The sequence below is a fragment of the Papio anubis genome, chromosome 4 (genome assembly GCF_008728515.1).
Source record: "Papio anubis isolate 15944 chromosome 4, Panubis1.0, whole genome shotgun sequence".
Taxonomy (NCBI): Eukaryota; Metazoa; Chordata; class Mammalia; order Primates; family Cercopithecidae; genus Papio; species Papio anubis.
Window position 1 is genome coordinate 143,352,620 of NC_044979.1, and position 25,752 is coordinate 143,378,371.

Consider the following 25,752-nt stretch of genomic DNA (forward strand, 5'->3'; position numbering starts at 1 on the left):
GCCTCAGCTTCCTCATCTGGAAGACAGGGATGAGGGCTGGGATCTGCCTCCTGGGTTGATGGTGATTGAGTTCATGTGTGCAAAGTGGCCTGGTGCCCTGCTGGGCACAGGGACAGCCTTTGTTTATTTATCCACTTTATCTTATTTTTAATTTTTATTTTATTTTATTTTATTTTATTTATTTGATGGAGTCTGGCTCTGTCGCCCAGGCTGGAGTGCAGTGGTGTGATCTTGGTTCACTGCAACCTCCGTCTCCCAGGTTCAAGTGATACTCCTGCCTCAGCCTTCTGAATAGCTGGGATTACAGGCACCTGCCACCATGCCCAGCTAATTAGTCTCGCTCTGTCGCCCAGGCTGGAGTGCAGTGGCCGGATCTCAGCTCACTGCAAGCTCCGCCTCCCGAGTTTATGCCATTCTCCTGCCTCAGCCTCCCGAGTAGCTGGGACTACAGGCGCCCGCCACCTTGCCTGGCTAGTTTTTTGTATTTTTTAGTAGAGACGGGGTTTCACTGTGTTAGCCAGGATGGTCTCGATCTCCTGACCTTGTGATTCGCCCGTCTTGGCCTCCCAAAGTGCTGGGATTACAGGCTTGAGCCACCGCGCCCGGCCAATTTTTGTATTTTTAGTAGAGACAGGGTTTCACCATGTTAGCCACTCTGGTCTTGAACTTCTGACCTTGGGTGATCCGCCCACCTCGGCCTCTCAAAGTGCTGGGATTCCAGGCGTGAACCACCATGCCCGACCTGAGTTTACTTCTCTTTCTTTCAGTCTTTCCTTCTTTCTTTCCTTCTTTTTTTCTATTCTTTCTCTCTTTTTTTCTTTTTTTGGAAACAAGGTCTCACTCCGTCGCCCAGGTTGGAGTTCAGTGGTTCTGTCGTGGCTCACTGCAGCCTTTAGAACACAGATAGTGTTCAATAAGCAGAATAGCTGTGTGGAATCAAGAGAAGTGTGATGGAGCAGAGGTGGTTGGGGGGGCTTCCTGGAGGAGGTGGCACTTGAAGCTGAGCTCTGATGGTGGAGGTCCAGGTGGTGGGAATGGTGTGTGTGTGGCCCAGAGGTGGGGACGGGACGAGTGTGACATGTGCAGAGAGGGTGGGGCACCCTTGAGGGGCCAGCCAGGTCCCCACTTGGCCCCATGGGGTGACAGATGGGACCCGGATTAGAGCAGATGGGGGGGGCGACAGAGTGAGGAGGGTAGAGCAGGAGCCTGACAGGGGTAGGGGACAGAGGGCTGACTATATCTCTTCAGAGGCCAACCACATTTGCAGGGAGCAGCCTGGGGCTGTGGCCCTTGAGGCCCTGAGGGGGGCAGGTGCTCTGAGAGGGGGCTGGCGAGTAGACTGGCTTCGGTGGCAGGTGGCGCCCAGGATGGAAGCCCCTGAGACCATTCGCAGTGACAGCCAGGACAGTCGGGGGCACAGAGGACTTGGGGCTGAGCCCAGGCTGCACGCTTAGTGCCCGCCTCTTCTGGGGGTACCAGGAGTGCCCTGTGCTCAAAATTTGTCCCAGACTCCAGGAGGAGCCAGGGGACGTGAAGGTGGCCCCTTCAGGTGGCTGAGCCTCCGGGATTCTGTAAGCTGGAACGGCTGTCTCCCCTGGGAGAAAGAAGCTTGAGCTCATGACCCGATTTCTCAGCACAGCTGTGGGACTCTGGGGTGGCCCTCTGTTGTCCCAGTCCTGCCCGAGACCTGTCACTGCCCTGCTGGGCCTCAGTTTCCCTGTGAGGTCCCCAGGCAGGGCCCCTTTTAGTCCTGACTAAGGGGTGCCTTGTGAGCTCAGGTTCTTCTTTGATACAGGAGTGACACTGATGTTGGAGGTCCAGGTGGGCCTGGAGGCCCATGTCCAGCCGCCCTCATCGACATGCCCCTCCCGGTGCCAGGCTGCTCAGCTGTCCCTGCATACACTCAGTCCTGCAGGCGTCTGGGCCGGCATGACTGTGCCCCTCTCTGGGTTCCTTTCTTCTGCTTCTGGGACGGGTGGATTCCCACCTTCCTCCTGGCTAATTTTTTATGTTTTTGTAGAGGTGGGGACTCACTGTGTTCCCCAGGTTGGTCTCAAACTCCTGGACTCCAGTGATCCTCCCACCTCGGCCTCCCAAAGTGCTGGGATTACAGGTGTGAGCCATTCTGCTGGGCCTGGGGCACTGCTCATTAGGAGCTCCCGGTATTTGGGGGTGTGGGAAGGGAGAGATGAGAGGAGACGCTTGATTCCAAGGTTCCTCACCCATTAGGGTCATGGCTGTGGAGTCGCTGTAGACCCCAGCTAGGGCAGCTGGGTGGGGACCTTGTCTCCAGCAGAAGGATAGTGTCTCTGTGCTGGGGGCTGAGCCCCTGACACTGCTGCTGGCAGTGCTGGACTGGGCCCTTGGGGGTGGCTGATGGCCGGTATCTGCCCGCAGTAGCCCTGGGTAGGAGGACCTAGCTCCCAGCCCACCCCTCTTCCTGGCAGCCCTGGGAAGGCCGGCCCCGAGGGGAGTATCAACCATGCCTCAGCCTGTGTGAGTGGCACCCGGGAGCCGACGGGCAGGTTTCCGAGCTGCACACCTGGTGGCCTCTGCCGTGGTGCTCAGCTTCCTCCCGTGCCCTCGCCTGTCTGGTGTGTCCCATCTCTGGCTCATAGTGTTAAACACTCAAAGAGGGGCCAGGGCAGGGTGGCAGGGACGAGGAGGGACCGAGAGGGACAGACGGGGCTCCTGCCACTCCACCGCTCCCCGTCCCCTCTCCTCTGGTGACCATCCATGTGCCAGGCCTGGGACTCAGGGGCTGGCCATGGGGAGGGACAGGGATGGGTGAGCCTGGTGGCATCTCCCACTCTGGGGGCCAAGGCCACCCCCTCCACCCAAGTGGATAATGTTCTTTGGGTTTACTTTTCTGTCTGAATTATTTTTTCTTTAGAGTCTGGGTCTCGCTCTGTCACCCAGGCTGGAGTGAAGTGGTGCAATCATGATAGGGAATCGCTGCAGCCTCGACTTCCTAGGCACAAGCGATCCTCCCACCTCGGCCTCCTGAGTAGCTGGGACTACTGGTGCATGTCACTATGCCTGTCTAAATTTTTATTTGTTTTTTTTTTTTCTTTTTGAGATGGAGTCTCATTTTGTCTGTCGTCCAGGCTAGAGTGCACTGGCGCAATCTCGGCTCACTGCAACCTCTGCCTCCTGGGTTCAAATGATTCTCCTGCCTCAGCCTCCCGAGTAGCTGGGATTGCAGGGCGCACACCACTACGTCCGGCTAATTTTTGTATTTTTTTAGTAGAGATGGGATTTCGCCATGTTGGCTAGGCTGGTCTCGAACTCCTGACCTCAGGTGATCCGCACCCCCCTTGGCCTCCCAAAGTGCTGGGATTACAGGCGTGAGCCACCTTGCGCGGCTAGCCATGTGTATTTAAACTGTCTTGGGACACACAGGCCTGCATGGTTGGGACCACAGCCTGGCTTAATGTGACCTAGGTCTGGCTAGTTTTTGGGTTGTGGTTTTTTTTCCATTTGGACTCTGCCCTATCCTCACCAAACCCCAGCTCAGAATCTGCTTTCCCATCGTTAAAACAGCATTAGTGGCTGGGAGCGGTGCCTGTAATCCCAGCACTTTGGGAGGCCAAGATGGGTGGATCATGAGGTCAGGAGATCGAGACCATCCTGGATAACACCGTGAAACCCCGTCTCTACTAAAAATATTTAAAAAATTAGCCAGGCGTGGTGGCGGGCGCCTGTAGTCCCAGCTACTCGGGAGGCTGAGGCAGGAGAATGGCGTGAACTGGGAGGCGGAGCTTGCAGTGAGCTGAGATCACGCCACTGCACTCCAGCCTGGGCGACAGAGCGAGACTCCCTCTCAAGTAAAAAAAAATAAAAGTAAAATAGCATTAGCAAGTGTACCTAGCCTCACGTTTCATTGTTATGTGACAGGTTTTATGACATTTTCTTATAATATCCATGGCTGTTGTTCTAATTATTGCCACGGTTGCCTGTCTAGGGGACATAGGCCTTTTGGATGGGGGATGACAGAAGGGATGGATGATTCCTGGCCCTGAGAAACCCCGATTGGGGTTTGGGGGAGCTTGGTGTGTCATAAGGAAAGATGTTGGGGTGAAGGCACTGCACAGATGGCTGTGCAGAACCGTTGGGGCTCTGGGGGGCCCAGGGAGGGGTGAGGGCAGTGGGACCAGTGGGTCTGGGGTGGGCTGGGTGCTGGCTGGGGGCTCACTTCCGCCTGTCCCCCTGCAGGACATGGCCGAGCAGATGAGGACTGTGTGGACGACCGGGCCAGACACCGAGAGGAACGGCTGCTTGGGGCGCGGCTGGACCGGGATCAGGAGAAGCTGCTCAGGTGAGGGCATCGGGGGAGACTGAGGGTCTGGGGGGTGTCTGGGAGCCCCTGGAGGTGAGGGGCAGCTGGATGACCCCAGGTGGGCTTCGCCCCTTGACCCACGGATGCTGTGGTACTGAGAGCGGGAGCTGCCCTGATCCTCAGCACTGGGCCAGCCCTGCCCAGGCCAGATGACCCCACGACCCCTTCCAGTGAGTCTGGAAGGCCCTGGGAGGCCCTTCAGTTCCGAGCAGTGGTTGTCCTGACTCATGGCCTGGTGGCAGACAGTTCCTTGGGGCAACCCCCTTCTCCCTCTCGTCCCCTGGCTGTCCGAGCTGTCGCTGACACCTGTGATCCTCCTTCCAGAGAGAGTAAGGAGCTGGCTGACCTGGCCCGCCTGCACCCCACCAGCTGTGCTCCTAACGGCCTGAACCCCAACCTCATGGTGACGGGGGGCCCGGCGCTGGCGGGCTCGGGTCGCTGGTCTGCTGATCCCGCAGCCCACCTGGCCACGCACCCCTGGTTACCCCGCTCCGGCAGCACATCCATGTGGCTCGCCGGACACCCCTACGGTGAGTGTGGGGCGCAGGGACTCTCTCCCCTTCTCTGAGGGAGGGGTGGGAGGGGGCGGGTGCAGGACAAGAGCTCAGGGCTGATTCCTGCCTGCCGTTTCCTGGGGGTCCTGGGGCTGGCCTCCACTTTTGTCCGAAGAAGGAATGATAATGGCTTCTGCCTCGTGGGGCCCCTCTGCCATGCCTGTTTGGGGCAGATGCCCAATGCAGGTGACTCTGTGAGGTTCTTTGCAGCCAGCGAACACCCCTGTCCCTTGGCTTCTCCACTGGAGGCCCCAGGAGGTTCAGGACTTGGGAGATGGTGCTGGGCTGGGGCCACCCGAGGACAAACCGCCTGGGATCTCCCAGCACTGACTCAGGCCTGGACTTCTCCTGCTAGGCTTGGGCCCCCCATCTCTGCACCAGGGCATGGCCCCTGCGTTCCCACCCGGCCTTGGAGGCTCCCTGCCATCGGCCTACCAGTTTGTCAGGGACCCCCAGTCGGGCCAGCTGGTGGTCATTCCCAGCGATCACCTGCCTCACTTTGGTAAGTGGACCCTCTGGGTGGCCACCGTGGGCCAGGCTGGCCGTGCCCAGCGAGGTGGGCTCTGATGCCAAGGGCCTCCCGCTGAGGGGTGGCGGCCGGCAGATCCGGGGTTTGGGGAGGCGGACCGGGGTTCAGAGAGAACATCTGTTGCCAGCGTTATAAAGCCTTGGGGTCTTTGTTGCAATGAGCTCCTGCCCAAAAACTCCACAAAGAGAAGCAAGACAGGCAGCCCTGGGTGGGGGCTGGGATTCCCCTTACCTGGTGCCACCGTCTCCTCGAATCCACCTCGAAGACCGCTGGAGGCTGGGCGCGGTGGCCCAAGCCCGTAATCCTAGCACTTTGGGAGGCCGAGACGGGCGGATCACGAGGTCAGGAGATGGAGACCATCCTGGCTAACACGGTGAAACCCCGTCTCTACTAAAAAATACAAAAAAACTAGCCAGCCGAGGTGGCGGGTGCCTGTAGTCCCAGCTACTTGGGAGACTGAGGCAGGAGAATGGTGTGAACCCGGGAGGCAGAGCTTGCAGTGAGCTGAGATCCGGCCACTGCACTCCAGCCTGGGCAACAGAGCTAGACTCCGTCTCAAAAAAAAAAAAAAAAGACGATCACTGGGAGGGGCGGGAGAAGGTGTTCCCTGGGTCCTCACAGTGGCCCTCTTACACGTCTGCATGCTGGCCTGCTCTGGTTGTCAGGCTGTGGGGACATCCCATCCCGGGTGTGGACAGGGCTGTGTTCCCGGGCCTGGGGTGCACACGTGGCCTATGGAGGACAGGACAAGCTTCCTGCCCCTAGGGAGCAGCCGGAGGCCCTGCAGAGCCCAGCTCCCTGCTGTGTGGGTGGCCCCTCTCTGGCCTCGGCTTCCCCTCTGTAAATGGGCATGGTGGTGCAGCATCAGGCCGCAGGTGCAGCACACTGTCTGTGTCCCCGCAGCGGAGCTGATGGAGCGGGCCACTGTGCCACCCCTCTGGCCCGCCCTGTACCCGCCAGGCCGCAGCCCTCTGCACCATGCACAGCAGCTGCAGCTCTTCTCGCAGCAGCACTTCCTGCGGCAGCAGGAGTTCCTGTACCTGCAGCAGCAGGCGGCCCAGGCCTTGGAACTGCAGAGGAGCGCCCAGCTGGTGGTGAGTCGGGGAGGATGAGGCGCAGCTCCCTCTGGGGGCCCCATGGGTGATGAGGCAGATGAGTCAGCCAGCAGAAACTCCAGACAGTTACAGGGAGGGAGAAAACAGCAGAGGAGCAGGTGGTCAGGGAGGGCTTCCTGGTGGAGGCAGCACTGGAACAGAGACCTGGAACCGTCTGTGGAAAAGCTCTCCAGGCAGAGGGAGCTGTGAACAGTGGTAGATGGAGCCTGGAAGGGCAGGGTGCAGGAACAAGGGGGAAACCAAGGCAGAGAGGTGGCCTTGGGGACTGGGGAAGGGTGATTGGACGCTGAAGGAGTCCAGTGGGCTCCCGCTGTTGCCTGAGCCCAGCCTGGCCTCTTCTCTCTAGGTGGCCTCTTAGAGAGGCACAAGGAGGCCTGGCCAGCTGTCTCTTGATGGCATGGTCCCATAAGATAGGGTACCGGAGGAGTCTGCTCTGGAGGAGTCGGCCCAGGTGGTACATACAGCAGGGAGCTCTCAGAGCCTGAGCCCCAGTTCTGAATCTTAGCTCTGCCAGGCCTGGCTGTGTGCTCATGGGGAAGTACCTTTACTTCTCTGGGCTTTAAGTTTCCTCTCCTAGAAACAGATGCTAGCGTTGTGTAGTCCTTGGGTTGCTAAATGTAACTGTTTAGTAATCGGGAGAGTGGCCTGTCTTAGAGCGCTTCATCCTGGTGTTTTTTGTTTGTGTAGTTTTTTTGAAGCGGAGTCTTGCTCTGTCGCCCAGGCTGGAGTGCAGTGGTGCAATCTCGGGTCACTGCAACCTCCACCTCCTGGGTTCAAACGATTCTCCTGCCTCAGCTTCCCGAGTAGCTGGAATTACAGGTGCATGCCATCTTGCATGGCTAATTTTTTTTTTTTTTTTTGAGATGGAGTTTCGCTCTTGTTGCCCAGGCTGGAGTGCAGTGGTGTGATCTCGGCTCACTGCACCCTCCGCCTCCCGGGTTCAAGCGATTGTCCTGCCTCAGCCTCCAAGTAGCTGGGATTACAGGCATGTGCCACCATGCCCGGCTAATTTTTGTATTTTTAGTAGAGACGGGTTTCACCATGTTGGTCAGGCTGGTCTCGAACTTCTGACTTCAGGTGATCCACCCGCCTTGGCCTCCCAAAGTGCTGGGATTACAGGTGTGAGCCACCATGCCTGGCCCTCTAGTGTGTTTTGTGTATTGACTGACCGGCCCAGGTAGGCATTGGTGGTCACGGAGCCGACTCCCTCCCATTTCCTCATAAGAGACATGCCTGGGATCCTCCTGCCCACTTTGGGGCATTGTGAGACCATAAAATGATGATGCAGTGAAGCAGGAAGGTTGAGCAGGTAGTGAGCGCTCCGTGAAGGCATCTGTCCCAATGCCATCAAGGGGTGGCCCCCCTGCCCTGACTGTGAGGATCCCTGCAGGGCCGGGGTCCTGGTGGAGGTCCCCCATCAGCCCTGGTTCAAAGGAGCCCACCAGAGCTCCTCACCCCCAGCCCTGCCTTTTGGGGTTCTGCATGGAATGCTGTGCTTGTGACACATGGACTGGGATGGAATGTCCTCCGTCTCCAGCCTGGGAGGGGGTGGGCAGCCTGGACCCCAGGCCCTGCATGAGGTTCTCCTTGGGCTGGGGGACCCTAAGGGGACAGGGCAGGTGCGGGGGTGTGGGGCAGGGAACTCGTGCCGTGCTGACCCTGCCTGCCGGCCCCTCCCCAGCAGGAGCGGTTGAAGGCGCAGGAGCACCGGGCGGAGATGGAAGAGAAGGGGAGCAAGCGGGGCTTGGAGGCTGCGGGCAAGGCTGGCCTGGCCACTGCTGGCCCCGGGCTGCTGCCGCGGAAGCCCCCCGGCCTGACCGCCGGCCCCGCGGGCACCTATGGCAAGGCTGTGAGCCCGCCACCATCACCCCGCGCATCCCCTGTGGCTGCCCTGAAGGCCAAGGTCATCCAGAAGCTGGAGGACGTGTCCAAGCCACCCGCCTATGCCTACCCCGCCACCCCCAGCTCCCACCCCACCAGCCCGCCGCCCGCTTCCCCGCCACCCACCCCAGGTATCACCCGCAAGGAGGAGGCTCCCGAGAATGTGGTCGAGAAGAAAGACTTGGAGTTGGAGAAGGAAGCCCCCAGCCCCTTCCAGGCCCTTTTCTCAGGTAGGATGCAGCCGAGACCCTCAGGGTCTCACTCTGGCCCTGGCGCGGTAAAACTGCTCACCCATCTCTTCATTGACCCATTCGGTCGTTCATTCATTCCAACTCCACGGAGCACCTCCTGCGTACCAGACCCGCCACCAGACACTGAGACGAACACAGGAGCCCACAGTCACATCCAGCCTCTCCCCGGCCCCTTCTCAGCAGTAGTGTCAGGGAAATGGGCGTAATATTAGAAACTGCTTCAGGACGAGTTGTTCTGAGCTTTCAACCGAGCCACACCTGTCACATACTCAGTGTGCAGTCAGCGCTAAGTTCTACTTTGGTGATGATGGTCCAGGGACGCCCGTTCCGTGGGTCGCACACACACACCCACTCTTCCCGTCTTCTGCATCAGGTGGCATTGCAGCAGGTGGCTTTGGGGGCTGGGACTGTGTTCTTCCTTCCTGGGGGGTGTTAGGCATGTGAGCGCGTGCTTGGGAGGACTTTGGTTCAAATTCAGATTCTGGCACCAAGGCTGGGTGAGCTCGGGCCAGTGGTGGCAGTTACTGAGCTTGGCCTGGCGCCTGTCTCTCCTTTGTCAGTTTCCTTTTGTGCGCCTCCAGCTGCTGGGCTGGGAGTGGTGCAGAGAATCAGGGGCACACAGCCCTACTCTCAGAGAGATTATACCTGGGGACAGAACTGGGTTGCTATTCTTTTTTCTTTTTTTTTTTTTTTGAGATGGGATCCTCACTGTGTCACGTAAGCTTGTACTACAGTGGTACAATCACAGCTCACTGTAGCCTTGAACATCTGGGCTCAAGTGATCCTCCTGCCTCAGCCTCCCAAGCAGCTGGGACCATAGGCACGCATCACTGGACTTGGCTATTTATTTATTTTTATTTATTGATTTATTTTTGAGACTGAGTTTCACTCTTGTTGCCCAGGCTGGAGTGCATTGGCGCAATCTCGGCTCACTGCAACCTCCGCTTCCCAGGTTCAAATGATTCTCCTGCCTCAGCCTCCCTCGTAGCTGGGATTATAGGCATGTGCCACCACACCCGGCTAATTTTGTATTTTTAGTAGAGACGGGGTTTCTCCATGTTGGTCAGGCTGGTCTCGAACTCTCAATCTCAGGTGATCCACCCACCTCGGCCTCCCAAAGTGCTGGGATTACAGGCGTGAGCCACCACGCCCGGCCAATTTATTTTTTATATTCATACAGATGTGTCTTGCTTTGTTGCCAAGGCTGATCTTGATCTCCTGGGCTCAAGCAGTGCTCCTACCCTGGCCTCCCGAAGTGCTGGGATTGTAGGCTTGAGCCACTGCAGCTAGCCCTGCTGTTGTATTTTGTTTTGAGATAGGGTCTCACTCTGTCACCCAGTCTGAAGCGCAGTGGTGCCATCATAACTCACTGCAGCCTTGATCTCGCAGGCTCAAGTGATCTTTCCACCTTTGCCTCCCAAGTAGCTGGGATTACAGGGGTGCACCACCATGACCAGCTGATTTTTCTTTGTAGAGATGGAGTCTTGCAGGCCAGGCACAGTGGCTCACTCCTATAATCCCAGCACTTTGGGAGGCTGAGGCGGGTGGATCACCTGAGTTTAGGAGTTTGAGACCAGCCTGGCCAACATGGTGAATCCCTGTCTCTACTAAAAATATAAAAAATTGGCCGGGCGCGGTGGCTCAAGCCTGTAATCCCAGCACTTTGGGAGGCCGAGGCTGGTGGATCATGCAGGTCAGGAGAGATCGAGACCATCCTGGCTAATGATGGTGAAACCCCGCCTCCTACTAAAAAATACAAAAAACTAGTCGGGCGTGGGTAATGGTAGCCTGTAGTCTCAGCTACTGGGACAGTGGAGAATGGCGTGAACCTGGGAGGCATGGAGGCAAGCTTGCAGTGAGCCGAGATCACGCCCACTGCACTCCAGCCTGGGAGCGCCAGTGAGACTCCGTCTCAAAAAAAAAAAAAAAAAAATTAGCTGGGCATGGTCAGACACGGCTCATGCCTGTAATCCCACACTTTGGGAAGCCAAGGCTGGCAGATCATGAGGTCAGATGGAGACCATCCATATGAAACCCCATCTCTACTAAAAATACAAAAAAAAAAGGAAATTTAATAGGTATGGTGGTGGGTGCCTGTAGTCCCAGCTACTCGGAAGGCTGAGGCAGGAGAAGGGCGTGAACCCAGGAGGCGGAGCTTGCAGTAAGCTGAGATCGTGCCACTCTACTCCAGCCAGCCTGGGTGAGAGAGCGAGACTCCATCTAAAAAAAAAAAATTGGCCAGGCGTGGAGGCTCATGCTCATGCCTGTAGTCCTAGCTGCTCGTGAGGCTGAGGCAGGAGAATTGCTTGAATCCAAGAGGCACAGGTTGCAGTGAGCCGAGATGGCGCCATTGCATTCCAGCCTGCGCGACAAGAGTGAAATTCCATCTCAAAAAAAAAAAGAAAGAAAGAAAGAAATAGGGTCTCACTTTTGCCCAGACTGGTCTTGAACTTCTGATCTCAAGCAATCATCCCACTTTAGCCTCCTAAAGTGGTGGGATTACAGGCGTGGCCCACCACACCTGGCCTTGCTGTTATGTTTTGAACAACTGCTTTAATGGGGTGGAGCAGCAGGTTCGTGGGGAGTGGAGGCCAGACCACACAAGGTGGGTAAAGGCCGTTGTAGGCCTTTGCAGACCTCATGAAGCGTTTGCTTCTGCTCTAGCCTTGTGCTGGGTGTGGAGTGGGAAAGGGACGAGAGAAACAACTGTGGTTCTCTGCCTTCAAGACCACAAGACCCTGGGGACCAGAAGGTGGCTGATTTTTCACTGTGGGGCCGCTGCATGGCCCTGGGGTCTCTGAGATCCCACCTAGAACAGCTCCCAGCCCTGCAGCTGGGTGAGCAGAGGGCAGCTGTGTCCCGCGTCTCTGGGGTGGTGGGCGGTGTCAATGGGGACATGGGATATGAGATCCTAGGGCCCCCATGCTGACCCCTGTGTTCTTGGCAGATATGCCGCCCAGGTACCCGTTCCAAGCCCTGCCACCACACTACGGGAGGCCCTACCCTTTCCTGCTGCAGCCCACGGCAGCTGCCGACGCGGATGGCCTGGCCCCCGACGTGCCACTCCCGACTGATGGGCCCGAGCGCCTGGCACTCTCACCCGAAGACAAGCCCATCCGCTTGTCGCCCTCCAAGATCACAGAGCCGCTGCGGGAGGGCCCGGAGGAAGAACCACTGGCTGAGCGGGAGGTGAAGGCAGAGGTGGAGGACATGGACGAGGGCCCCACAGAACTGCCGCCTCTGGAGTCGCCACTGCCACTGCCCGCCGCGGAAGCCATGGCTACCCCCAGCCCTACAGGGGGTTGTGGAGGTGGCCTGTTGGAGGCCCAGGCGCTGAGTGCCACTGGGCAGAGCTGCGCAGAGCCCTCCGAGTGCCCAGACTTTGTGGAGGGGCCTGAACCACGGGTGGATTCCCCAGGCCGGACAGAACCCTGCACTGCCGCCCTGGACCTGGGGGTGCAGCTGACACCCGAGACGCTGGTGGAGGCCAAGGAGGAGCCGGTGGAGGTGCCTGTGGCGGTGCCCGTGGTGGAGGCAGTGCCCGAGGAAGGCCTGGCGCAAGTGGCACCAAGCGAGTCCCAGCCCACCCTAGAAATGTCAGACTGTGACGTGCCTGCCGGGGAGGGACAGTGCCCGAGCCTGGAGCCCCAAGAGGCCGTGCCTGTGCCTGGCAGCACCTGCTACCTGGAAGAGGCAAGCTCTGACCAGTTCCTGCCCAGTCTAGAGGACCCACTGGCTGGCATGAACGCCCTGGCGGCGGCTGCGGAGCTGCCCCAGGCCAGGCCTCTGCCCTCCCCGGGTGCTGCTGGAGCCCAGGCCTTGGAGAAGCTGGAAGCAGCTGAGAGCCTTGTCTTGGAGCAGAGCTTCCTGCACGGCATCACCCTGCTGAGTGAGATCGCAGAGCTGGAGCTGGAGAGGAGGAGCCAGGAGATAGGTAAGAGTGCGCAACCTCTGAGTTCTGCAGATTTGTGAATTTTATTTTTGTGGCAACGGGGTCTTGCTATGTTGCCCAGACTGGAGTGCAGTGGCACAGTCTTAGCTGTCTGCAGCCTCAAACTCCTGGGCTCAAGCGATCTTCCCTTCCCAGCCTCCCAGGTAGCTTGGGCTACAGGCATCCACCACCCTGCCCAGCTAACTTTTTTTTTTTTTTTTTTTTTTTAGAGATGGGGTCTTGCTCTGTTGCCCAGTCTGGTCTCAAACTCCTGGACTCAAGCGATTTTTGCCCGCCTCAACCTCCCACAGTACTGGGATTATAGGTGTGAGCCGCTGTGCCCGACCCCTTAAACATTTTTTAATAAGATTTTTAAATTATGAAAAATTGGGAATGTGGTTTATTCTTACTCATTTTTTAAAACAATTGTGGTAAGATACACATAACAAAATGTTCCATCTTGAGCATTTTTAAGCGTCCTGTTGAGTGGCATGTTAAGTGTGTTTGCACTGTGTAGCCGGTCTGTGGGTTTTCTGGTGGTGAAATTTCGCATTCTATCAATGGTGTGTTTCAGCAGGATTTCTTGGGTTGCAAGGAACAGAAACTCTTATTTAAATTGGTTTAGGCAGGAGAGAATTAATTGGCTCTTGGAACTGAAGTCCAGCAGTAATTAGGTAATTTCAGGTATGGCTGGATCTAGGTGTTCAAGCCAAGAAACCAAGTTTCTCTTCTCCTACACAGGACCTTCCCTAGTCTCTCTCTCTGTGTCCCTGTCTCCTTCCCTCTTGTTCGACTTTTCTCTCTGTTGGCCTCATTCAAGGCCGACTTACTGTCTTCATTGGGTTGGGGGGCGTGGTCTGTCAATTCCTCCCAGATCCCTAGGCCTGCTCAGCAGCCTCACAAAAGATGCCACCTCTTTCTTGCTAGCTTTGGCAAAAACACTGAGATTCACTCTCGTAGGCTGACTGTGGTTCATGCTTTGTTTTTTTTTTTTCTGAGACAGTCTCCCTCTATCACCCAGGCTGGTGTGCAGTGGCATCATCTCGGCTCACTGCAGCCTCCGCCCTCCCGGGTTCAAGTGATTCTCCTACTTCAGCCTCCTGAGTACCTGGGATTACAGGCACGCACCACCATGCCTGGCTATCTTTTTGTATTTTTAGTGGAGATGGGGTTTCACCATGTTGGCTAGGCTGGTCTCGAACTCCTGACCTCTAGTGATCCACCTGCCTTGGCCACCCAAAGTGCTGGGATTACAGGTGTGAGCCACTGTGCCCGACCATTTTACTTAAAATGTTCTTTTTTTTTTTTTTGAGACAGAGTTTCGCTCTTTTTGCCCAGGCTGGAGTGCAATGGCGCAATCTCGGGTCACCGCAACTTCCGCCTCCCGGGTTCAAGCGATTCTCCTGCCTCAGCCTCCCGAGTAGCTGCGATTACAGGCATGTGCCACCACCCCGGCTAATTTTGTATTTTTAGTAGAGACGGGGTTTCTCCATGTTGGTCAGGCTGGTCTTGAACGCCCGACCTCAGGTGATCCACCTGCCTTGGCCCCCCAAAGTGCTGGAATTACAAGCGTGAGCCACTGCGCCCGGCTAAAATGTTCTTTATTAAACAGTTTTCAAAGTTGTGGGTTTAAATTAATTTTTTTTTTTTTTTTAAACAAAAAGTAGAGATGGGGTTTCGCCGTGTTGGCCAGGCTGGTCGCGAACCCCTGACTTTAAGTGATTTTCCCACCTTGGCCTCCCAAATTGCTGGGATTACAAGCATGAGCTGCCAGCTTAAAGCTGTGGTTTAAAAAAAAAAAAATCATTGTTTTAGGAACTGCCCAATTTTCTGCCTGGTGGTGGCCCTGGCCCTCGATGACCCAGTCTTAGATGGTCAGGCATTTTCGTTTGCTTTAAAACAAAGTTTATTTATTTATTTTTTTCTGTTGCAAATAACGTGATGGTTATCCTTGAAGAAAAAAAATCTTTGTCCATATCTCTGAATTGCCTTGGATTATATGCCCAGAGGTAGAACTGTTGGGTCCATACAAGGCCACATTTTTCAAGGCTTTCTGATTGTCATGGTCAGATGACCCTCAAGGAAGCCTAGAGAAGCCACGCTCCCATTGGCCTTTGTGAGCAACGCCCCTTCCCCACTGGGCGGCCGTTGTCCTAAAGTTCATTGCTGCTTTTCTCTCACTAAAATAGTTCAATAGAAACTTTTTTTTTTGGTAGAAGAAAATCAAAATTCCCTTGGTCGGCTGGGCGTGGTAACTCACGCCTGTAATCCCAGCATTTTGGGAGGCCGAGGCGGGCAGATCATCTGAAGTCAGGAGTTCAAGACCAGCCTGTCCAACATGGTGAAACCCCCGTCTCTACTAAAAATACAAAAATTAGCCGGGCATGGTGGCGGGCACCTGTAGTCCCAGGTACTCGGAAGGCTGAGGCAGTAAAATCACTTGAACCTGGGAGGCAGAGGTTGCAGTGAGCGGAGATCGCACCACTGCACTCCAGCCTGGGCAACAAGAGTGGAACTCCATCTCAAAAAAAAAAAAAAAAATTCCCTTGGTCTTCCTACCTGGTACTGGGTTTTGTGTGTGTGTGTGTGTGTGTTTGTTTGTTTTGTTTTTTTAATTTTTTCTGGGACAGAATCTCGCTCTGTTGCCCAGGCTGGAGTGCAGTGGTGTGATCTCAGCTCACTGCAACCTCTGCCTACTGGGTTCAGGTGATTCTCCTGCCTCAGCCTCCCAAGTAGCTGGGATTACAGGTGCATGCCACCATGTCCAGCTAATTTTTGTATTTTTAGTAGAGATGGGGTTTCGCTATGTTGGCTGTGCTGGTCTTGAACTCCTGGCCTCAAGTGATCTGCCCACCTCGGCCGCCCGAAGTGCTGGGATCACAAGTGTGAGTCACTGCACCCAGCCCAGAGTTCTCCACCCTAGTAGGACACCAGCCTTACGGAATTAAGACCCACTGTCATGACTTGAACTTGACCACCTCTGCAAAAGCCCTGTCTCCCACAGAGGTCACCTTCTGAGGTTACGGGGCGGTTAGGACTCTCACATATTAAATTAGTGGGGAAATGACTGAACCCCTCACTGCTTGGCATCCCTTGTCTGATCAGTTAAGAGCTTCGGGAAAATAGGTTTGTGAGAGGGTGAAGGAGGTGACACAGTTGTACCTTGGTCCCCCCCTGGAGAACAGAGCAGCCCTCCGTCCTTACCTGACATTGTAGACTCCACGTCTCGCAGGAACTTGAAGCGGGGGTAGGTGGCGCAGAGGCATCACTGTGGGGTGGGCGAGACGGTTTCAATCTAACATCAGCCTTTGGGAGCTGATCAGGTTTGCAGCTTTGTGGCCTCAGTTTCCCTAAAGATATAAGAAGAGCAGCTGGGCGCAGTGGCTCACGCCTGGAATCCCAGCACTTTGGGAGGCCAAGGCGGGTGGATCACTTGAGGTCAGGAGTACGAGACCAGCCTGGCTGACATGGCGAAACCTTGTCTCTACTAAAAATAAAATTAGCTGGGCGTGGTGACACATACTTGTAATCCCAGCTACTCGGGAGGCTGAGGCAGGAGAATTGCTCGAACCCAGGAAGCGGAGGTTGCAGTGAGCCGAGATTGTCACTGCACTCCAGCTTGGGCGACAGAGTGAGATGACAGAGTGAGATGACAGTGAGATTCCGTCTCAAAAAAAAAAAAAAAGCTATAAGAAGAGCAAAACAAGTATTCTCAACTAGGGGTGATTTTGTTCCCCCAGGGGACATTGGCAACCGCAGTTTTGGTTGTCACAGCTTGGGGGGAGCACTACTGCCATCTAGTGGGTAAAGGCAGGGACTCAGCAAGACACCCTACAGTGAAGGCAGAGGACAGCCCTCAGCAGGGATGCGAATGAATAGTGAAATGTGAATGGTGCCAAGGAAGAGAAGCTCCCCCCTCAGCAGCATCATTAGTCATGTCTGTCTGTGGAACTTTGCCAATAGAGAATATGGTTCTCGGCTCACCACAGTCTCCGCCTCTCGGGTTCAAGCGATTCTCCTGCCTCAGCCTCCTGAGTAGCTAGCACTACAGGCATGGACCACCATGCCCGGCCAATTTTTTGTATTTTTAGTAGAGATGGGGTTTCTCCATGTTGGTCAGGCTGGTCTTGAACTCCTGACCTCAGGTGATCCGCCCACCTCGGCCTCCCAAAGTGCTGGGATTACAGGTGTGAGCCTCCGCGCCCGGCCAAAAATTGATATTTTAGATCACAAAGAAAATGTCAGCTGGGCATGGTGGCTCGCGTTTGTAATCCCAGCACTTTGGGAGGCTGAGGCAGAAGGACTGCTTGTGCCCAGGAGTTTAAGACCCGCCCAGGCAACATGGTGAGACTTCGTCTGCATTAAAAAAATGAAATGTCAATTAAAAAATTGTCATAGGACTCATTTAAATTTGGTGGAGACCAAAGCAAGATCTCTGTGGTTGAAACACCCTTTCTGGAGGGTTGGGGGAGTATTTATCAGAGAGAGAGAGAACTGCACACACCTGGTCATATTCATCACATTGGTGAGGCTTTTTCTACCACACGTGTCCCAGCTATGTGCCCATGTGCTCCTTTTACAAAAAGACAGGAGGCCGGACACAGTGGCTCACGCCTGTAATCTCAGCACTTTGGGAGACTGAGGTGGGAGGAGCAGTTGAGCCCAGGAGTTCGAGACCAGCCTGGGCAACGTAGCAAGACCCCATCTCTACAAAAAATAAAAAAACTAGCCGGGTGTGATGGCATGTGCCCGTGGTCCCAGCTACTCAGGAGGCTGAGGCAGGGCGATTGCTTGAGCCTGGGAGCTTGAGGCTGTGGTGATGTGTGATGGTGAACTCCAGCCTGGGGCACAGAGTGAGACCCTATCTTTAAAAAAAAAAAAAAAAAAAAAAAGATAGGGAAGAACCTAAATGCCATGAATGGGAGATGACTGACTTGGATGAATCAAAACTCATCAGTTCAAGAGGGTTCTAGGCTGCTCCTCCGCCCTGCCCCCCGCATGATTCTGCGTCAGCTCCTTCTTTGCACGTTTGACCATTTAAAATTGCTGACATTCTAGTGTTTTTGACCTTTAGAGATGGCAATTTTTATAAGGTTCAAGCTGATAATAATGAGGTAAATGTTTGCTTTGTGCTGAGAAAAGACATTAAGCAGAAAAAAAAGCAAAGTGTGATACAGTGTTGAGATTTTTTTTTTTTCCCCCCTGAGACAGTCTCCCTCTGTCGCCCAGGCTGGAGTGCAGTGGGGCTATCATGGCTCCCCAAAACCTCGGCCTCCAGGGTTCAAGCGATTCTCGTGCCTCAGCCTCCCAAGTAGTTGGGATTACAGGTGGTCACCACCGCATCCAGCTAATTTTTGTATTTTTAGTAGCGGGGTGGTTTTACCATGTTGGCCAGACTGGTCTCAAACTCCTGGCCTCAAGCCGTCCACCCACCTCGGCCTCCCAGAAGTGCTGGGATTACAGGCATGAGCCACTGTGCCCAGCCTGAGATTTGTGTTGGTGTGTGTTTGTGTGTGTGTGTGTGTGTACGTTTTTTCTTTGAGACAGGCTTGCTATGTTGCCTGGGCTGGAGTGCAGATGTGATTGTGGCTCACTGCAGTCTCACCTTCCTGGGTTCAAGTGATCTTCTTGCCTCAGCCTCCCGAGTAGCTGGGACTGCAGGCACCCAGTTTACATTTATATATATATATATTTTGAGCCGGGGTCTCACTCTGTTGCCCAGGTTGGAGTGGCTCGATCTCAGCTCACTGCAACTTCTGCCTCCTGAGTTTAAGCAGTTATGCTTCAACCCCCGAACAGCTGCGACTACAGGTGCTTGCCACCATGCCCAGTTAATTTTTGAATTTTTAGTAGAGACAGGGTTTCACTATGTTGGCCAGACTGGTCTCAAAACTGCTCACCTCAAATTGTCTGCCTGCCTTGGCCTCCCAAAGTGCTGGGATTACAGGCGTGAGCCACCGCGCCTGGCTTATTTTTATATTTTAAAAGATGCCCTTGGCCGGGCGCGGTGGCTCAAGCCTGTAATCCCAGCACTTTGGGAGGCCGAGATGGGCGGATCACGAGGTCAGGAGATCGAGACCATCCTGGCTAACACGGTGAAACCCCGTCTCTACTAAGAAATACAAAAAATAGCCGGGCGAGGTGGCAGCGCCTGTAGTCCCAGCTACTCGGGAGGCTGAGGCCGGAGAATGGCGTGAACCCGGGAGGCAGAGCTTGCAGTGAGCTGAGATCCGGCCACTGCACTCCAGCCTGGGCAAAAGCAAAAAAACCCGAGAAAAAAAAAAAAAAAAAAAGATGCCCGTGGATGTCATGTGCATTTGAATATGCATAATCATTTCTGGAACTGTCTTCTGGAAACTGCACCCACAGTGGCCTCCCAAGGGGGGGACCTGTGTGTTGCAGGAGGAAGGAAGAAGACTTTTTTTTTTTTTTTGAGACGGAGTCTTGCTCTGTTGCCCAGGCTGGAGTGCAGTGGCTGGATCTCAGCTCACTGCAAGCTCCGCCTCCCGGGTTTACGCCATTCTCCTGCCTCAGCCTCCCGAGTAGCTGGGACTACAGGCGTCCGCCACCTCGCCCGGCTAGTTTTTTGTATGTTTTTTAGTAGAGACGGGGTTTCACCGTGTTAGCCAGGATGGTCTGGATCTCCTGACCTCGTGATCCGCCCGTCTCAGCCTCCCAAAGTGCTGGGATTACAGGCTTGAGCCACCGCGCCTGGCCGCAGACTGTCTTTTTTTTTTACACCTTTCTGCTTGGTTTGTGTTTTTCATCCTGGACTTTTTTCTGATTATAAGAGCCATGTATATTAGCTACGGAAAAATGTACATACAAATAAGTGAAAGGAGAGCCCTACTGCTGGGAAGTACCCTTCGGCCTTTGGAGGCCCTCCCTCTGGAGGTTTTGCTGTGCCCAGTGTACTCTGGGAATAGAGCACAGGACCCTGTGGCGGGCGTGCTGCCTTCTCTCCTGTTCTGTTGATAGATGGATTGAGACGGAGTCTCGTTCTGTCGCCCAGGCTGGAGTGCAGTGGTGCCATCTCGGCTCACTGCGTTTCACCGTGTTAGCCAGGATGGTCTCAATCTCCTGACCTCATGATCTGCCCGCCTTGGCCTCCCAAAGGGTTGGGATTACAGGCGTGAGCCACCGCGCCCGGCCTATGTTTTTTTTTTTGAAGACGGAGTCTTGCTCTATTGCCCAGGCTGGCATGCAGTGGTGCAAACTCAGCTCACTGCAACCTCTGCCTCCTGGGTTCAGGCGATTCTCCCACCTCAGTCTCCTGAGTAGCTGGGATTCCAGGCGTGTGCCACTACAGCCGGCTAGTTTTTGTTATTTTTTAGTAGAGATGGGTTTTCACTGTTTTCCCATGTTGGCCAGGCTGGTCTTGAACTCCTGGCCTCAGGTGATCCGCCCGCCTCAGGCAGCCAAAGTGCTGGAATTATAAGCATGAGCCACTGTGCCCGTCCTTCTCCCCCGTTCTTGTTGAGAGATGCTCAGGACTTCTGGCATGTCACAAAGGCCTCTGTCCACTCAGCACCTTGGGGGATGGGTACGTGTGGCCTGGGGCCTGTGCTTGCTCTGGGCCTTGCCATCCCCGTTTGGGGTCGGGTGGGGGGGTGGCGGCAGCGCCCTGTTACCTGCCTCCTGTCTGCAGGTGCGGAGCGGGCCCTGGTGGCCCGGCCCTCACTGGAGAGTCTGCTGGCAGCGGGCAGCCACATGCTGAGGGAGGTGCTGGATGGGCCTGTAGTGGACCCGCTCAAGAACCTGCGGCTCCCGCGGGAGCTAAAGCCCAACAAGAAGTACAGCTGGATGCGCAAGAAGGAGGAGCGGGTGAGTGGCCGGCTGCTTCCTCCCTGGGGCTCGCGGGCTGAGGCCGGGTGGGAGTCCCCTCTGTGGAGGTGCCCTTCTGCTCGGGCGTGGCTGGCTTTGGCACCAGAGAGGGCAGAGCTACATTCAGCTCCTTGTGCTGACATGCTATGTGGTCCCAGGCAAGTGGTTGCCCTTCTCGGGGACTCAGTTTACCCATCTGCTAGCATGTCGGGCACATCATACAGGTCGCGGTGTGATCCAGTGGCAAGAGAGTAGCCCAGGGTCACATGCAGCTCTGGCCTTAGGTGCCCACGGGGCCTGGGGCTGCAGCATCCCCTCACTGAGCCTCCGTTTATAAATGACACAATGGCCTTCACTGATGGAGCAGGTGTCATACGCAAGTGCTGTGCTTCAGGCATGCCATCTAATTGAGCTCTGCCACAGCCCCGCAGAGCCAGCACAGGGTCCTTTGCCTACGATGAGGCCATGGCCTCAGTCAGGAGGTGGCAGCGGTGGGACTCGAGCCCCAGCTCCCAGTGCCGTCTCCCCTTCCTCGGGGCACCTGGGTGGGCGGTGGGCGTTGTTGGGCAGTGGCGTCCTCACCCCCTCCTCCTCTCCCGGTTCTTCCCCCAGATGTACGCCATGAAGTCTTCCCTGGAGGACATGGACGCCCTGGAGCTGGACTTCCGGATGCGGCTGGCCGAGGTCCAGCGCCAGTACAAGGAGAAGCAGCGTGAGCTGGTGAAGCTGCAGCGCCGCCGGGACTCCGAGTGAGTGTGCCCCCCGCCCGCCCCGTGGGGCCCCCGCCCCAGCCGGCCAGGCCCCCAGGCGCGCAGCAGCCGTCGAGGTGTGCGTGGACCCGACGCCGTGTGTGCGTCGTGTGCCCGTTCTCCACGTCCCGCCCGAACCCCAGCGTCACAGCCAAGCGTGTGATTCTTTTTAAGGGACAGGCGCGAGGAACCCCATAGAAGCTTGGCACGCAGAGGCCCTGGCAGGCCGCGGAAACGGACCCACGCCCCGAGCGCCCTGTCGCCCCCCCGCAAGAGAGGGAAGAGCGGCCACAGTAGCGGAAAGTAAGGCTGGCCCCTCGGTGGGTCGGGGACTGGCACACAGCTTGAGGGGAGGAGCCCGGGCCCCACGCGGGGCCTGCCTCGGGGTACTGGGGGACCTCGCGTCCCTCGGGCTCTGACCTACCTGCAGCAGTGGCCCTCGGGGAGCACGGACTGTGCTGCCCGGGCCAGGAGGGAGCGAGGCCAGTGCTGAGCTGGATGGATGGCTCCTGCGACAGATTTTTCCTATGTCCTAACCCAGCGCTTCACCTGTCTTCCTGCCACGCCTGCCTCCTCACGCCTAGGGCCTAATTCCTCCTCTTTTCCATGCGCCTCCTCCCTGCGGAAGGACCCGCTGGGCTGCCAGCCTTGCTTGCTGGGACGGACTGTGACCCGGCTGTGGGTCGGTCTCCGCCATGCCGGACCTGCTGGCTTGCCCCCGAGACCAGGGCTGGCTCCTTCTGGCACTTGGGGACAAGCTCCTCCTCCTCGGGTGGCGGTCGCAGCCTTGTGGGGCGCCTGTGTGGGTCTTTCTGAACGCCAGCTGGAACGAGAGCTTTTCCCGCAGGGCGAGGCGTACACAGAAAAGATGCTTCATCCTTCCCTCGGTGTCTGTAGCACGGGCGGAAAGGGGCCCGTCAAGGAAAGGGGCCGGAGTGTTCTGAGCCTGGGACAGGAGGGTGGGGTAGACGCTAGGTGGCTCAAGACCTGCCCTGAGGAAGCAGGAGGAGCCCGGGGGGCCTTCGGGGGGCACAGGAGAGGCAGTGGGAAGGCCATAGGTTTTCTCAGGATAAAACAGCTCCAAGGCCCCCACGTCTTGCATTTAACATCCTTGGATGTTTCTGAGTGAAGAGAGGATGGAGAGTGGTAGAAATATCCCTCGCCGGCCACAGCAGGGGCAGGGAGAGTTTCCTGGAGAAGATGGCAGGAGGCTGCGGCCACCAGCAGTGTGTGGTGGTCAGGGGTGTGGCCTGCACTGGTTAAATTTCCTATTCTTGAGTTCCAGCACCATCCCTTAGTGTGACTGACCTCAGGCCAGGTGTCTGCTTTTCTGAGCCTATTTTCTCATCTAAAAAAATTAAGTACACAGGTTGGCCACGGTGGCTCATGCCTATAATCCCAGCACTTTGGGAGGCCACCGAGGCAGGCGGATCACTTGAGGTCAGGAGTTTGAGACCAGCCTGGGCAACATGGAGAAACCCCATCTCTACTAAAAATACAAAAATTAGCTGGGCGTGGTGGTGTGTGCCTGTAGTCCCAGCTATTCGGGAGGCTGAGGTGGGAGAATTGCTTGAACCTGGGAGGCAGAGGCTGCAGTGAGCTGAAATTGAGCCACTGCACTGCATCCTGGGCAACTGAGTGAGACTCCATCCAAAAAATAAAAATAAAAAAAAATAAAATACAGCAGCACCAAACGTTTGTGGCCAAGATATATGTCACTAACAGTGCAAGACACACAGTGAGTGAGTGCCAAGTACAGATTGGCTGTTTCGATCACCTGTGAAGTTTCAGCTTAAAGCAAGCAAGTGGGGCTTCTGAGCCATGTCTGTGTCCCCATTGCCACTGCGCACGGGATTCCGGAGACCAGCAAATGGCTCCTTTTTTGTTTTTTTTTCCTTGCTGGAGAAGACAGACTGGAATCCTTCTTCATGTAAACTTGTGTCCTAAACTCCCCCTGCCATCCTGGTGGATTTCGTTGGCGTTTCTGATCTTTGTTCTTGGCACGATTTGGTTAATAGGTATCTGACCACACAGAGATGTGTGTGAGTGTACGCGTGAAAGCACACAAGAAAGAAAACGCTTTTTTCCTTCTTTCACCTTAAACTCTCATTCTGCCTCATTCACAAATATCCCAGAATTCCAGCACTGTTGTAATTTACAAGATCCATCTCCCCACGCCCATCACTCTGCCATCACTGTCCACGCTTCAGGGTCCAGAGCCCAACCCTTCAGGGCCACGAGGGTGGACCCCAGCCCGCAAGTCTTGTCTGGCCAGGGTGCTGACCTGTAGTGCGTCTGCGTTTCAGGCTGAGCAGCAAGTCTCTGCTGACATCAGATGACTATGAGCTGGGAGCAGGGATAAGAAAGAGACACAAGGGGTCTGAGGAGGAACATGATACCCTCGTCGGAATGGGGAAAGCCAGGGGGAGGAACCAGACTTGGGATGAACATGAGGCCTCGTCCGACTTCATCAGTCAGGTGAGTAACCCAGTCTTCCAGGTGTGTGAGATCTTTCAGGGAGGTGTCTGGAGGGTATGTTAAGAGTTCACGCTCCCTTTGCAGGCCCCTTGTTCCTGTACAGAAACCTTAGAAGTGGCTGTCTTAGTGCCAGAATGACGACTCTTCTCCAATCCTTATTTTACAGAGGGGGAGATTAAGGCCCAGAGGAGGTCAGAGACCTACCGAAGTAACACAGCCTCAGAGACAGGAGACCTAAAAGCTATCTCCCTCCGTGTGCTGCATGACCCTTTGCTAAAGCCAAGCAGAGATACAAGTTCTTAACCAAATAATGCAATTGCTCTGTTGTTTAACGGTGTAATTGTTTAATGAGTGGCTTTGCCATTCTGTAGTTCTAAGAAACAAGGGCTTGGTGCCATGGTAATTTCCTCTCTGAACTCTCCAGGGGTAATGGGCTGAGAGCCAACTCCTTGAGTCTTCTTATTTCTTCAGAGCATTGAAATCATCCACTTAAGGTGCCTTTCTGTAAATACTGATGTACCTTGTCATCCCTCCCCATAAAGCCCAGTGCAAAGGGGTAGTTTTTTGTTTTGTTTTGTTTTTTTGAGACGGAGTCACTCTGTTGCCCAGGTTGGAGTACAGTGGCACCATCTCAGCTCACTGCAACGTCTGCCTCCCAGGTTCAAGCGATTCTCCTGCCTCAGCCTCCCGAGTAGCTGGAATTACAGGCGCCCACCACCATGCCTGGCTAATTTTTGTATTTTTAGTAGAGACAGGGTTTCACCATCTTGGCCAGGCTGGCCTTGAACCCCTGACCTCAGGTGATCTGCCTACCTCAGCCTCCCAAAGTGCTGGGATTCCAGACGTGAGCCACTGCACCCAGCTGAGGGGTATTTTGGTTGACCTGGCTGAGAAAGCATGTTTTCTTAAGAAAAGAAAGTAAGAAGTGTTTATGGACTCAGAGTTAAGATATTGTCACCTGCTTTATGGGGCTGTTGGGGGCAGGCTCAAGGAGGGAGACGGGGTCTAGGAAGAGAACGATCGCCAGTGTGTACACCAGGTATTTTTTACTTTAAAATTGTGGTAAGGGATGCTTTTGTTTTAATTGCCACCATCCCAACTTTTTTCTTAAGAAATGTCACCTGATTACAGAAAATCGAGATAAAATGTTCAAACGTGGGGCATCAATGGCTTTGAAACTGCATGTTTCACTTCAACAAATGACTACAGCTGACAATAGACATGCAGGCAGGAATTTAATCTGTGAAATCGCTAATGGTTCTTTCTGCTTCAGGCATCCAAGGAACACTTGAGGCATTTTTTTTTTTGGCAGGTTTGACCCCTTTAGTTGGGCAAACTGGTTTGGACTGTGCACTAGTTGGGCAAACTGGTTTGGACTGTGCACTGCTGTAGGTGACTGAGGCATATCAGCTGCGCTTCAATCTGGGGTTTTGATCTTGATTCCTTTCCTCCTCTCTTAATCCAGCTGCCTTCTCCAGGCCATTGGCAGCAGCACTTGCAAGTGCTTCCTTAGGAGACAGCAGGCAGTGCCACGGAAAGCCAGGGCCAGGGATTAATGTAACCACAGCACTGGCTGTTTAATAAGTGGTTACCTTGTACCAGACATTGTGGTCACTGCATACCTTACTCGAGTTCATCTTCAGAAGCACCTTGTAATGCCAGACACAAGTATCCCCATTTTACAGAGTTAAACATTGAAGCTGACCAGCTGTGGTGGCTTACGCTTGGAATCCTGACACTTTGGGAGGCTGAGGTGGGAGAATGCCTTGAGCCTAAAAGTTTGAGACCAGCCTGTGCAACATGGTGAAACCCCATCACTACAAAAATAAAAATAAAAAAATTAGGAGTAGTGGCACATGCCTGTATTCATCCAGCTACCAGAGAAGCTGAGGTGGGAGGGTCACAGAGTCCAGAGGTCGAGGCTGCAGTGACTTCCGACTCCCAGCTAGTCGGGAGCCTGAGGCAGGAGAATTGCTTGGACCTGGGAGGTGGAGGTTGCAGTGAGCCGAGATCGTGCCACTGCGCCCCAGCCTGGGCAACAGAACGAGACTCCGTCTCTAAATATATATATATATATGTGTGTGTGTATATATATATATAT

The 25,752-nt window shown here is 55.2% G+C and overlaps 1 protein-coding gene across 7 annotated transcripts in view; it reads left to right on the forward strand.

Moving 5' to 3' along the window:
* TNRC18 (trinucleotide repeat containing 18) overlaps positions 1 to 25,752 on the forward strand; it is a 123,947-nt gene that overhangs the window by 43,134 nt on the left and 55,061 nt on the right. For 5 of the 7 annotated variants that reach the window (XM_021935628.2, XM_031664929.1, XM_031664927.1 and 2 more), the window contains 10 exons: positions 4,216 to 4,318; positions 4,664 to 4,869; positions 5,249 to 5,395; positions 6,326 to 6,516; positions 8,219 to 8,648; positions 11,617 to 12,603; positions 20,249 to 20,424; positions 21,037 to 21,173; positions 21,348 to 21,476; positions 23,480 to 23,651. In XM_021935628.2, coding sequence (XP_021791320.2) covers positions 4,216 to 4,318; positions 4,664 to 4,869; positions 5,249 to 5,395; positions 6,326 to 6,516; positions 8,219 to 8,648; positions 11,617 to 12,603; positions 20,249 to 20,424; positions 21,037 to 21,173; positions 21,348 to 21,476; positions 23,480 to 23,651 — 2,678 coding nt within the window. The remainder of the gene's footprint in view (positions 1 to 4,215; positions 4,319 to 4,663; positions 4,870 to 5,248; positions 5,396 to 6,325; positions 6,517 to 8,218; positions 8,649 to 11,616; positions 12,604 to 20,248; positions 20,425 to 21,036; positions 21,174 to 21,347; positions 21,477 to 23,479; positions 23,652 to 25,752) is intronic. The other 2 variants (XM_031664925.1, XM_031664926.1) reach the window with 2 other exon arrangements.